This window comes from Rhipicephalus microplus, chromosome 1 (assembly GCF_043290135.1).
Source record: "Rhipicephalus microplus isolate Deutch F79 chromosome 1, USDA_Rmic, whole genome shotgun sequence".
In the NCBI taxonomy this organism is placed as follows: domain Eukaryota; kingdom Metazoa; phylum Arthropoda; class Arachnida; order Ixodida; family Ixodidae; genus Rhipicephalus; species Rhipicephalus microplus.
Window position 1 is genome coordinate 274,592,703 of NC_134700.1, and position 12,627 is coordinate 274,605,329.

Sequence of the window (12,627 nt, forward strand, 5' to 3'; positions counted from 1 at the left end):
TCATCATCATCATCATCATCATCATCATCATCATCATCATCATCATCATCATCATCATCATCATCATCATATCTTAACCACAGCGCTGCGCCTCTTGCACTGCTCGTTCTCGGAGCTCAAGGCGCATACTCCTTTTTATTGTTATTATTTTTATTCTTTGTATGCATGTGTAACAGTGTTATTTGTATTGCCAATTGCCCCTCCTGCTTGGGCCACAAACTGGCCTGCAGTATTCGCAATAAATAAATAAAGAACAGAACGAGTCCTCGCGCCTGGTGGCTAGGTCACCACTAAGCTTTGATCCTGAAAAATAAAGTGGCGCGATCCCCTGACGTCTCTCTGCCTCTCGCTACGATGTCATCCTAACTCAATATGTACAGCACCTTGCCCACCATCCTCCGAAAGCGTTAACGAGGTTTCCCTTGATCTTCCTGCAAAACCGGAGACATCTCGCCAAGTTTCGAACTGCCCCCGTGACCTTTGACCAAATTTCGATGTCATGCGACAATGGCATCGTATGACGTTATTCCACTTGACATCACCCTGAAGTCACAATGAAGTCACTTTTGCCTAACTGTGACGTCAGGATTGCGTCATTTGGTTAGGTTACCACGTGATATTTTGCGTCAATCATGCTGACGCCACCAATGGGAGACGCTGACGTGGAAAGTCCACCATTTTTAGCGTTTGATTGGGCAAGTAAGGCTTTCGTCTTGAAAAAAAGTTATGAGCACAGTTACAAAAAGGTAGCATCGAGGTGCTTTAACGACTGATAGGGTATTTAGTGGTTTTGTTGGCGTCAGTATGGTGCTGGGGTTACCAGACAGTCTCGCCTGTATTTACACTTCAACATGTATTTACCCACGTGAAGGTGCAAGTGATGGCACATTTCTTCCGGTGCCTGTGACCTCTTTGCTGATGCGTGCCACGCTTTCGTGGAAGTGAATACAGAAGGCAAATACAGAAACCAAAAGGCGAGGTAAGTTTTAGAATCATGAAAGAAAGAAAAATCCGCTTGGGTGAGTGAGATATTGAAATTAAAAAATTTTACTTTTTACTTTGTTCGAAAACTTTATGTATGAAATGTTTTGCCCTCACGTGCTTACCCGCTACTTAGCGGGCTTGAAAGTTTACTTGGTTTTGTAACTCTGACCATTAATAAACAGTTTACAGCTGGTGCTCTGGCTCTTCACTGTCTTTTCTCCGCGTTTCAAAACTTCGTGTCAAGAATTACGTGTTCGGCAATTGAGATTTTTCGAATAGGGGCCCCAAAGAAATAGCGTCAAGGCCACTGCGCATGCGCGAAATCCAAACCGCGCTCGGGTTTTGCGCATGTGCCTTGACACTATTTCCTTGGCACATTTGGCGGGAGGCCTAAAGCCTGCCCCAAAAGTTTTGGGTCAGAAAGACGTGACGGCACCCACTGAGGTGACGGCTCTTGGTCAAGACTATAGAGTAACATAAAATATATAGGGAAAGAGTCCAAAGCGCCATAGACCCTCATCGAAAACTCATCGCTTCTGCATGACCCAAAGCGTCCATGCGCTAAGGCTTCGTGGCTCCAATTCGAAAACTCCCAAATGTCAGAGCCCGATATTATTTCAAGTGAAATTTCGTCTGCATGTTGGAATCGAACGCAAGCGGAAATCATGTAAGTACGTTGCCATGGTTTTTCTCATGAGCTTCACTTAATCTCCTCTGATCAGTAACGCTACAAAGAAAACGACGTTTTTATTAGGACGATAACTTAAAGCCTCCGCTGTCGATCATCCTCTGCAAGCCGGACTGAATGATGCGCCTAAGCATGGCCAGCTTAACGGCTGTCGGTGGTCGCTCCATGAACAAGGTGACCGGCCTGCCCGAGATGGGTGCGAACGTCTTCACCTCGATCTCGATTGCGTCCACGTCCACGATGTCGACCGACGCAATCTCCACGTGTCGGTCTGGGTCTTTCCTGTTTACTCGCACGCCGACGTCCATCTCGAGACCGGCGAGTGTGTACGAGACGTTCTTGTCGCTGTTCGACTCACGGAACCGGACGGATCGCCTGCGGTGCAGCACTATCGAAGGCGACAGCCTGAGTGGTAGCACCGCTTCGGCCACGCTTTCGTTACAGAAGGTCTGAGCTGTACCGCGGAGCTGGAGGGTGTCCAGTCCGTTGATGGTCACGTTCAGGCCATGCCGCTCGCCGATCTTGAGCGGCCTCGGATCTTCGAGTACTTTCTTGCCGAACGTTAGCAGCAGGTTGATGGTGTTGGTGAACTTCTCCGTGCCCTTGCAGATCTGTTTGGCGAGGCCTTTCTCGCGCGTATTTGTGGGCGTTGGTTTCTTTGTCGTCGTTGTCGCTGTCGTTGTCGCTGTCGTTGTCGCTGTCGTTGTCGTTGTCGCTGTCGTTGTCGCTGTCGTTGTCGCTGTCGCTGTCGCTGTCGCTGTCGTTGTAGACGTCGTCGCGACGTCATCCTCTTGTGAAGCGGCCTGGTGGGCCAGCAGGAGGACCAAGGGCAGCAGTGTAAACAAGGCTGTCAAGGTCAGGGCGCGCGTACGACACCGCACGGCAGCCGTGCCAGAAGTTGGCCGCCGCCGTATCGGAGGAGGTCGCCTGCAACGAAAGGGGGCGAGAGAAAGCGAATTTTGCATAGATTGAGATCCAAACTTCCTGCACAGCAGTTGACATTGACAGGAAAACGGAAACAACGCGAGCAAGCGAGCGGCGGCTGCGTAAACGAGGCGTCGTGGCGTGATCACGACCGTTCTTCGCAGCCTTGTTATAGGCAAGCGTCGCCCGACGCGCCGATGGGCACTCTTTCAAGTGCGGCGACGAGGAAAAGGCCAGCAGGCTTGGCGCGCGGCGTCAACCTATACGTGCACACTTTATGGGGATATCGACGCCGATATTATGAAAGATTCCTGCTGGTGCTATTCGTCTCTTAAATAGGCGCGTTCGTATCCCGAAAGGTTTTGCGAGCTCGAACGAGGCTGCGCCGGTGATAGGAGCCGAAGCGAGCACGATTATCTCGTACTATTTTAGCATCCCGTGAATATGCACCGCGAGTAATCATCAGAGAAGCATTTTTGCTGCGTAAGTCTGTGGTGCAATAAATACGTAACCATGTTCTAAGCTGGACTTAATGCATGGTGCTGTCCTCCGAAGCCTCTTGTTCTCCATAACCGTTAACACAACGTGACCACAATATTGCGCGACCATGGATAATGTATTTGAGGAACCGGATTGTTATACATCAATATGGATCATTTTTCTTTTATTTGCATCCTGCCCGAGCTCCAACAATAAACTTGCGAGGCGAACAGTTAGTGGTGGCGACAGGATCATGATTAGCTACGTCACATAACGACTCAATTTCTGTTACTTTGCGTAACTCTGGCTAATAGGAGTGCTTTGTGGCTTATAGGAATGGGTCATGTCAATAATTTCTGTAAATGAGAACGTATGACGCTAACAGTTCTAATTTAGGTTCGAGAGCGAAAGTTAAAGAGTTCACCAAATAAATAGTTATATTTGCTGTTGAACAGTTTTTGAACTTATAGGTCCTGCGTCTCACTACGACTCACAAAATGCTGCCGTTTTTCTGTGCTGTAAACTGAAATTCTCCCAAAACCAGCACACACAAAAATTTCTGATCAGTTAGAAAATACGCTTGATGTAGAAGGGGTTTTATTGGGCATATTCAACGACTTGGTTATTTTCGCAAGGTGAAAATTTGGTTTAAGCACTTCTTTATATTACTATCAGGTATGACTCAAAGAAGTGACACAAATTTCTGGCCCCGCCGCGGTGGTCTAGTGGCTAAGGTACTCGGCCGCTGACCCGCAGGTCGCGGGTTCAAATCCCGGCTGCGGCAGCATGCAGCATTTCCGATGGAGGCGCAAATAATGTAGGCCCGCGTGCTCAGATTTGTGTGTACGTTAAAGAACCCCAGGTAATTGAAATTTCCGGAGCCCTCCACTACGGCGTCTCCTATAATCATATGGTGGTTTTTGGTACGTTAAACCCCACATATCAATCAATCCATCATCAACAAATTTGTGAAGAAGTAAATTTTCCTAGGGGTGTGCGAACAGTGAAATTTTATCTCGAATCAAATTCTAATCGAATGGTGACCAATAGCGGCCGAAAATATGGAATATCCAATAAAATATTGATAACAGAAGATCCTGCTGAAGACTGAGAGAATAAACGAACAAATAAAATCTGCTCATAGTCTCGAGTGGAAAACATGGTCGGTCGTTGCTGTCAAAAAAAGTACAAACTATCATGCAGGAACACAAGCTGTTCCACTTGACCTGGCTTTAAGTGTTCTTGCCGTTATGTTACGCAGTTTTTGCTGTCAAAAAAAGTACAAACTATCATGCAGGAACACAAGCTGTTCCACTTGACCTGGCTTTAAGTGTTCTTGCCGTTATGTTACGCAGTTTGAAATATGCGCTCACTGGGCACCTCCGTAGCAAAGATGTCTCACAAATCAATTTCGGAGATACCTGGATAAAGTGTGGCTCCATGCCCTTTCCAGTATATATAAGGATACGATCTTGGGCGCGTGGTCTTTAAGCATACATCAGCCCAGAAAGCCACACGAGCCCTTCTACAATTCTTGTGGGCAACATCACTGAGCGACCGCCTGTGAAACCCTGCATGCACTCTGTCTGCGGTGTTCAATGTCCATCTAATGCTTTCTCTTTCTCTCATTTACTCACTTATTCCCCCCTGAGCTAAATTCGAGACGATGACCTTGGATGCTCCTTTCAAGATTCGGTCTGTTGAACAATCCACAAATTTGCTCAATTCCACCGACTTCTCAGGAATTCTGTAAGGTCCTTTTTCGTTCTGTTCTGTTCTTTCCTTCCTTGACGAAACGCGTATTTTTCCATTTCAGTAAACATGTACCAACTAGCCCAAGAACAAGTTTTACAAAATTATTTAAGGAACGATCCTACTTAGTCCTCATAATGTTATGTAAATAAAAAAAAACTGGTGCTCGGTAATCGTGAGGAATAAATAGAATTGTACATATTGGATGTGTTTCCACTGAACACTCTGAACATGTCGGCTCTCACATTATATGCGTTGTGTCCAGACGACATTACCAGAAAGAAGGAACACTCGCAAAATAGAAGTTATATATGTCCCAAAACTAATAGTTTCATCGAAGGACGCAGTAAGCCCTGCACATTTACAGAGCAGGTTGCACACAAAGGCTGTAGTGGTCATGAAGTTCCTCCTAAATTATCATTGTCCCGCTGCATTGTCTTCGTGAATGAAAGGTATCGTGTATGCTAAGACAAAATGATCTATGATTATTTCTATCTTTTTCTCTTTACCTCTCTCTCTTTGAATGAAATCGCCTGCGTCATCTGGGAAAGTTAAGCCACCACATGTACCCTCGATTTATTTTTTTTTGTCTGGCTTCACTAACAAAATTTTGCAATAGGTGTTTGGTCGGTGTCCATGCTTAATGGTATACTGCAGAGGTCCTTAGCTCATTGTGACGGTACTATACTCATCAACGTGATTCTTCGCATAAGGTAACCCCCTATGTTTTCTGTGCGGTGGCTTTATTGCGTACGTAGAGAGCACAGCATGCGCCGTCATATCTCCAACGAGGTAAGCAACAAATTCATTCGCCTTTTTTCCCCCGAGTAAAAACGAACTCGTGCATGCGCGTCTCACTCTGCCCATATCGCTTAACCAGGTCACGTATAGTTAAAATAAAACAGATAGCATTCGTCCAATAGGGGACGTCCTTCAAATACACACTCTTCGACAAAGTGATATCGATTCGTCGGAATGACGGAGGGAGGCTTAGATTGATTGATACGTGAGGTTGAACGTCCCAAAACCATTATATGATTATGAGAGACGCCGTATAGTGGAGGGCTCCGGCAATTTTGACCACCTGGGTCGTGCACTCAAATGTGAGTAAATGCGCCTGCAGCATTTTCGCCTCCATCGAAAATGGAGCCACAGCCGGGATTCAATCCCACGATCTGCAGGTCAGCAGCCGAGTACCTTAGCCACTAGACCACGGTGGCGGGGACGAAGGCAGGCTTTGAAGATTATATATTTTCCTGTCATTTTTTGATGCAAGGACGATCGCCTCTCTTGCATAGCACTGCTCAGACATGACAAGTTCGTGCTGACTATGTCGTGCGCATCTCCTTACATAATTTGTTGTCAAGTCATAACTGAATTCAGCCAGATGCATTCCATACATTCCTCGTTCGACTGCTGTCGATCTCTAAGTCACCACTTTTCTGAATGTCTGGGGGGCTCGGATAAAGAGCATTAAGCGTTGTCCCACTCACCCTGTGATGGCGCTATGGACTTCGCTGTTGACGCCACGTGAACGTTGAGAGCATCCATTGCCCTTCATGGTCCAACTTTTTAAAAAAAAAAACCACTGTTGCCGAGGACACGACCAGACTTTTGGACACCGATGAAGCCCGACGCACGGGCCTTGGTACGGCGGCGGCCTCCGTATAATTTCCCGCTGAATATGCGCACTCGGTGGATCGGTTTGATTAAGCGCCACTCATCGTCAGTGCCTCGTCTCATTCAGGGCTCGGTGAAACTTCTGCGACGACTTCACATGTTCATTTCTTTTCCTAGGTACGAGAAACACGTGCCAGTGTCAGCTGGGAAAGGAGTGGAATGGTCAGCGGACAACCGCGAGCAAACAGGCATTCACGGCTTCTGAGTTGTGCCGTCGCCTCCTCTCTCCTCTTTACATGCGGCCACCTTGACTGAGTGCCATTTGCCCCGAGGGGGCGGGCAGCCCGTTCGGCGAGGACGACTGCGCGTGCAGCCGTGCGTATAAACACCAGCGAGCCCTTCTTGCGTCTGCAGATATTGCGTACATCTCCGCACTGGTTTCAATGCGGGGTCGATAGCGTACGATATAGGCCCTAGATTTGGCTTATTTGGCAAGGTGCCCTCGGCTACCTAAGTCGCAAGCAAGGTCCTCACGAAAGATATGTAAATGGTGGATTGGAAAGCGGGCTGTTTAAAGAACGTGAGACGGAACATGTTGTATGCTAGAGTTCGACAATAAGGATGTGCCGTCCGAAAATTTTTGCGTGCGTCTTTTCCCTGGTTGCAGAGCGGTTTTAATTAAGTACGGTAGGCTCTACATTTTACTGATTCGGCACCGCTCTTTTCAGCTGCTAAAGTCGCAGACAAGACCTCAGTGACGGATACATAACGGGTGTCGAAGGATTGGAAACAGGAGCATTTTCGGAGTGTGAGGAAGATAGGAGAACGCATGTAAACGTCGTATATCGAGAATAATCATATGTCTCTTGGAACGTTTACTAATTAATGTAAGGAAAATGACAAAAACTTTTGCAAGACTTTACGGAGGTTTCCTTTCAAATTTTATTACATGGAAAATTACGGCATCGCTTGATGCTGCAACGATGACAGAGGTGCTTTTAATTATCATCTGATCGCAATGCCCGAAATATCTTTTAGAACTTACATAGATAAAACTGAACACCATTAACGTATTCAACTTGTTAAGACTAGATTCTCAGTTGTAGTGAATCAAAAGTTATCCTACTGCCCCCCCCCCCCTCCTTTTTCTTTGTAAGAAGCATAGTATTAAACTGACCAAGTGAAAACGGAGGCCTGTTTTATTGTCCCCCCCCCCCCCCCCCTGTCTCATTCTTTTTCTACATTTAGCACGATCCGTTTGTGCAGTACGTATACAACTACACGAGTGCCATGTTTTTCTTTTCACTGTTTTTCATATTATTTCGAAATGCCTTGCTGATTGCCAGGCACGTTTCATTCTCACCTATGACGAATGCACACCTTTAACAAGTTTCTATAAAGTATCTTCGAATCAATCTCTAGTTTGTAAACAAGAATAACAAAGGCATTTAATCAGTTATTGATTGATTAACAAAAAACACGCGAAATGCTTCGATACTATGTAGTAAGGTAGCAATAATCTAATAGCCACACAAAAGTCATCGCAGCAAATTGTGATTAATTGCGTACTCAACGCACAACCACAAACACGAGCCGAGTGGCTTATTTCGTGACTTGCTCTAACGAGACAGCGCGTTCTTAGTTTTGGATGTTTGCAATCCCCTGTCCGACGCGTGTCTTCCTGCAGAGTCATCTGCTTACACGTGATAACTGTGCTCTCGGTTGGCACGAGAAAATGAATATGCAAGGCAGATCCCGGATGCAGTGGTGAGGCACGAACACATCAAATGGGCATTCCGTCCTTCATGCAAAGGTTGTGTTCATTGTTCGTGTGACACGACCAGTGATTGAGCGCGCTTGCGTAACGTCTGCCGCTCCGCTGGCCTTTCTCTGACTTTTTTTTTTCATGAGATTACCCAGAACGATAGGAATATGCCATATCTGTTCCTTTCGCTTGTCAAGGGAAACGTTTTGCGGTGTCGACATGTGTCACTTACGATGTACCATTTTTGGATTTGTATGTCAGCCCTGTAGTACACATAAAGCACTAATCTCCAGACAAACTTTCATAAAAGACCGCCCAGTCAACGCACATCATGCACTTCTTTGTTGGTGTCCTTTTGCTTCCATGATATAAGCGTTGTCTCATAGACAATAAAAAAATAAAGTTTTATGGCGCCTCGAGCAGAACTCTGTGGACTGTTCAGCAGCGGCTTTCCTGAATGCGTCCGTTGCCAATTATATACATGGCCCCGCCGCGGTGGTCCAGTGGCTAAGGTACTCGGCTGCTGACCCGCAGGTTGCGGGATCGAATCCCGGCTGCGGCGGCTGCATTTCCGATGGAGGCGGAAATGTCGTAGGCCCATGTGCTCAGATTTGGGTGCAGGTTAAAGAACCCCAGGTGGTCGAAATTTCCGGAGCCCTCCACTACGGCGTCTCTCATAATCATATGGTGATTTTGGGACGTTAAACCCCAGATATCAATCAATCAATTATATACATGCTCACCTTGCGAAATTCGTTTCGATTTCGCCCGTGAAGTTCGATGATGAATATCTCAAACTACGTACAACATTATATATATATATATATATATATATATATATATATATATATATATATATATATATATATATATATATATATATATATAATGTGTGGAGGGGGCTCTTTTTTCTAGACACACAACTACTTTGAGAATTGATGCCTTCAGGTGGCATGCGAGGGATTATTGGTCAGCTGTCATCTAGTAATAGGGTCACGTGACGCCAATAGCCGTAAAAGAGTGTTGCTTACTCGCTGCAGTGACAACAGACAGCTGTGACAGGAGCTTCACGTTTAAATGCACATATATTATACCCTATAAAAGTGGGCAATGGGGATTATTACCTCCGTAGCTCAGTGGTAGAGAATCGAATGCGTTATTTCGAAGGTGGCAGGTAGCATGGATGGCTTTCGCTCACGACCACCAACACCAACGTTGACACCAGGTTTTCTGCGAAACGAGCTCTTTGATGGTGTCATAAAAGAAACGAATGATCACCAAAAAAAAAAAATCCCGCTATGGAACGAGCATCAAGTATTGGAAAACGGCGCATAGAAACACGCAGATGACCAGCACCGGGTTTTCAGCGCGGTGGACGCCGGAATTTGCGAGTTATTAGCGCCTCGCTTATAGAGCGCAAGGAGCAGCATAGTCAATATTTATGTCAATCGAGAATGGGAACAGCTGTCTGTAAAGAACTTCCAGACTGTGCTCAATATATAGGGGCCCTTTTCGGCCATGATGCTGCAGCCTTCTCACTGGTGTTTCTATTTAAGTCTGGGTCGGATAAGAAGTACAATTTACGCGTGAACATCCGATGGTCCCGGAAAATAAGAACGCTGTTTTTCGACCTCAGTATGCGAGATGCCGCGTAAAAAGCATGAATTGCAAAAAAGGATAGTAATGAAGGCAACACGAGCGGTCACCACGATGTCACTGTTCACCTGTCGTTACCACTGCCTTCTCACCAGCTTCCCGTTCTCTCAATGAAGAGTAAAAAAAAAAAAACTCAAACTTTTTTGTTTTGAGGGAGGAAGCGTTCAAATACATCAAGGTTGCCCAAGAAATGTTCAACACTCAAAATGGCGTCTCTTTGTCTTTTGAATAACACCCTAGCGTTTATTGAGTGAGAAAGAATCGTAGGAGAAAACAACGTGTCTCTTTCACCGCCTTTTTGCGGCAAATGTACATGATATAGGTTCTACGTACGGCGACAAAAGCGGAACAAACAAATTACCTTAGCATCCACCACCTAATTCTCGAATGAGATCTTTTTCTGCACGGCTCTGTTGCACGAGAGGTGGTCAGCATCAGCGCAAAGATCTAACGATACCTTTCTCGTCGTACACATTCTATATACTAAATGCAATACAAGTTTCCTACAGCCATAAAGGTAGGCGTGCTATATGCATGGACAGCAGAACGCCCTTAAGGGTGTACGACATTTTTATCGCTTCGATTTTACTTTGTCTATATCTCTCTCTCTCTCTGGCCTTGTTGCTGGCGTCGTCCAAGCTAGTGACATCAGGTTTTTTTTTTTTTCATTCAGGTGGCCCTAATGCTGTCTACCCAGTCGTGGAGTGCACTCAGTTTTTTTTTCTTTCTTTTCCTTTCTAGCTTATTGCGTTGGTAAGAGCAACGCGAGCAAGTCTAGACAAAGAGCATACCGCATTCTTATCTTCCGTGACGAAATGGAAAACAAAATGAATCAGCCTGTGCACACATTATCCCTGGACTTCACGAAGACACCAGTAACCAATTCTCGGAACGGACAAAGTCGCTTCGGTCGTTAAGCGTCGGCGGCGAGCCCACGTTCCCACTCATTGATGCATGAAACGCGGAGTCAGCAGCCCTCTTAACAGGAGGAATTAAAAGAAGGAATTTTGTTCACTTCAGTGCTGGTTCATTGACTCTGAAAGGGCTAGTTCAGGAGATATCCGCCGACGTACACAGTACATATTGCTTTAGAATATTTCAGTGTCAACCGTACAACATCCATCTCAAATGCAAAGATCTTCGTTTTTTCTTGTTCACAGCCAAGGCTCTCTGGTCCTAGGATCAAAGATTACTCATACAGAGAACTTGTAGGAGGATATCGGACAGAACCACTTTGTCGTGCCGGAGCATGAACAGCTGCGCTAGGGTGTGTGGCTCTGCTTTAGGCACCTCGGCACGCCCACGACCGCTAATGTGTGCGTCACCGTCTAGCCAGTCGCACCGATGATGATCGGACAAGTAAATCCGAAATCGCGCTGGTTTTTTTTTCTCTTTCCTCAGACATACAGAAAAACGATTGTCTAGAATGTTTACACTCCCCTTCGCCCGCCATTTTCTCAACTCCGAGACCTTGGACAACCACGCGGACCCACGCGCCACATGCCTCTTGCCGCAATCTCTAGTAAGGCCCTTAACTTTTCTTTAAAGAAAAAGTAAATGACGCTGCGTACTACTTGCTCAAGCCATAAATGACTTGAAAGGGCTCTTATCTTTCTTTATATATAACAAGGCAAGTGACTCGTAGTATTACTGTAGTGATAGATACGCTACTCTTTAGGAAAAGGTTTATTTGCACTATGTATAAAAATAGATGATATATATGTATACATTTGGCTTATCTAAGGGTATATATGTGACGTTATGATGAATAGGTGGAGAGTCCTGGTTCATAAGCCACGTTTATTCCATTCTCACTTCTTCCTCTTCCGCTTCTACCAACCATCACTACCTTCCTACGTCACATGATTCCCCCTCCCCCCGGAAGAAGTCGCGTCAGACACTTAACAAAACAAGAAAAACACAGAGTGTTAAAGCAAAAGATGTCAAAATGTGCCGTAGTTCCATTTCAGAAGGGAGTTTCTCAACTCGCACGAAAAATCCACAGCAGAGCAGAGGGAACCAGTCTGGCCATAACTAAGAGAACTCGTGTAGACGAGGTTGGCTGTTGCGTCCTGGATGGCATAACCACACCCTGGAGATCTGCACTGGTGATGACATCGGTTGAGTTCTTGTGAGGAACGGACAAGGTTGGGATTCCCTGTAGTATTTCAGGTTCGGATGTCGAAGGCGTCGACTTGTGCGTCGTGGCGGGAACTGACGGTGTGCTTACAGTTTGCGAGTGCGATGGTCGCGGCTGACGGAATGGTGTCTTGGTCTCTGCGTTCTACATATGATGCGTTTTCGCCTCTTTCGTCGTTTTCTGTGGCGTCGGAGCTGTAATTGGCCCGCAGGTTGCGGGTTCGAATGCCGGCTGCGGTGGCTGCATTTCCGATGGAGGCGGAAATGTCGTAGGCCTGTGCGCTCAGATTTGGATGAACGTTAAAGAAACCCAGGTGGTCGAAATTTCCGGAGCCCTCCACTACGGCGTCTCTCATAATCATATAGTGGTTTTTGAACGATCAACCCCACATATCAATCAATCGAGCTGTAATCGTATAGGCACAGTTTTGATATCTTGCACCAAATCCGTTTCTGGCGCCGATCCCTTATGCGAAGATGCCTCACGTCTTGAATTTGTTTTAAGCGGCTTACTTTGCGTCGTCGTCCTTCATTGTGGTATAAGAGGGGAAAAAGAAGAAAAGTGAGCCCCGTAACTGTCTGCATCAGCTTGCGACACCTCAACCGTAGCTCACAAGGG

At 46.1% G+C, this 12,627-nt stretch overlaps 1 protein-coding gene across 1 annotated transcript; it reads right to left on the reverse strand.

The window, feature by feature from the left end:
- Positions 1-1,706: 1,706 nt before the first annotated feature.
- LOC119188203 (uncharacterized) lies at positions 1,707-6,676 on the reverse strand. Its single transcript, XM_037436133.2, has 2 exons — positions 6,322-6,676; positions 1,707-2,599 (listed from the first exon to the last, which is right to left on the reverse strand). Exons 1-2 carry the CDS (start codon positions 6,387-6,389, stop codon positions 1,735-1,737), a joined length of 933 nt encoding a protein of 310 aa, XP_037292030.2. The 5' UTR covers positions 6,390-6,676; the 3' UTR covers positions 1,707-1,734.
- Between the last annotated feature and the right edge of the window lie 5,951 nt (positions 6,677-12,627).

Coding starts and splice junctions, on each gene's coding strand:
- LOC119188203 (XM_037436133.2), bottom strand. CDS start 6,389: ATGAAGGGCAATGGATGCTCTCAACGTTCACGTGGCGTCAACAGCGAA. Junction 2,600..6,321: donor GTCCATAGCGCCATCACAGG/GTGAGTGGGACA, acceptor CTTTCGTTGCAG/GCGACCTCCTCCGATACGGC.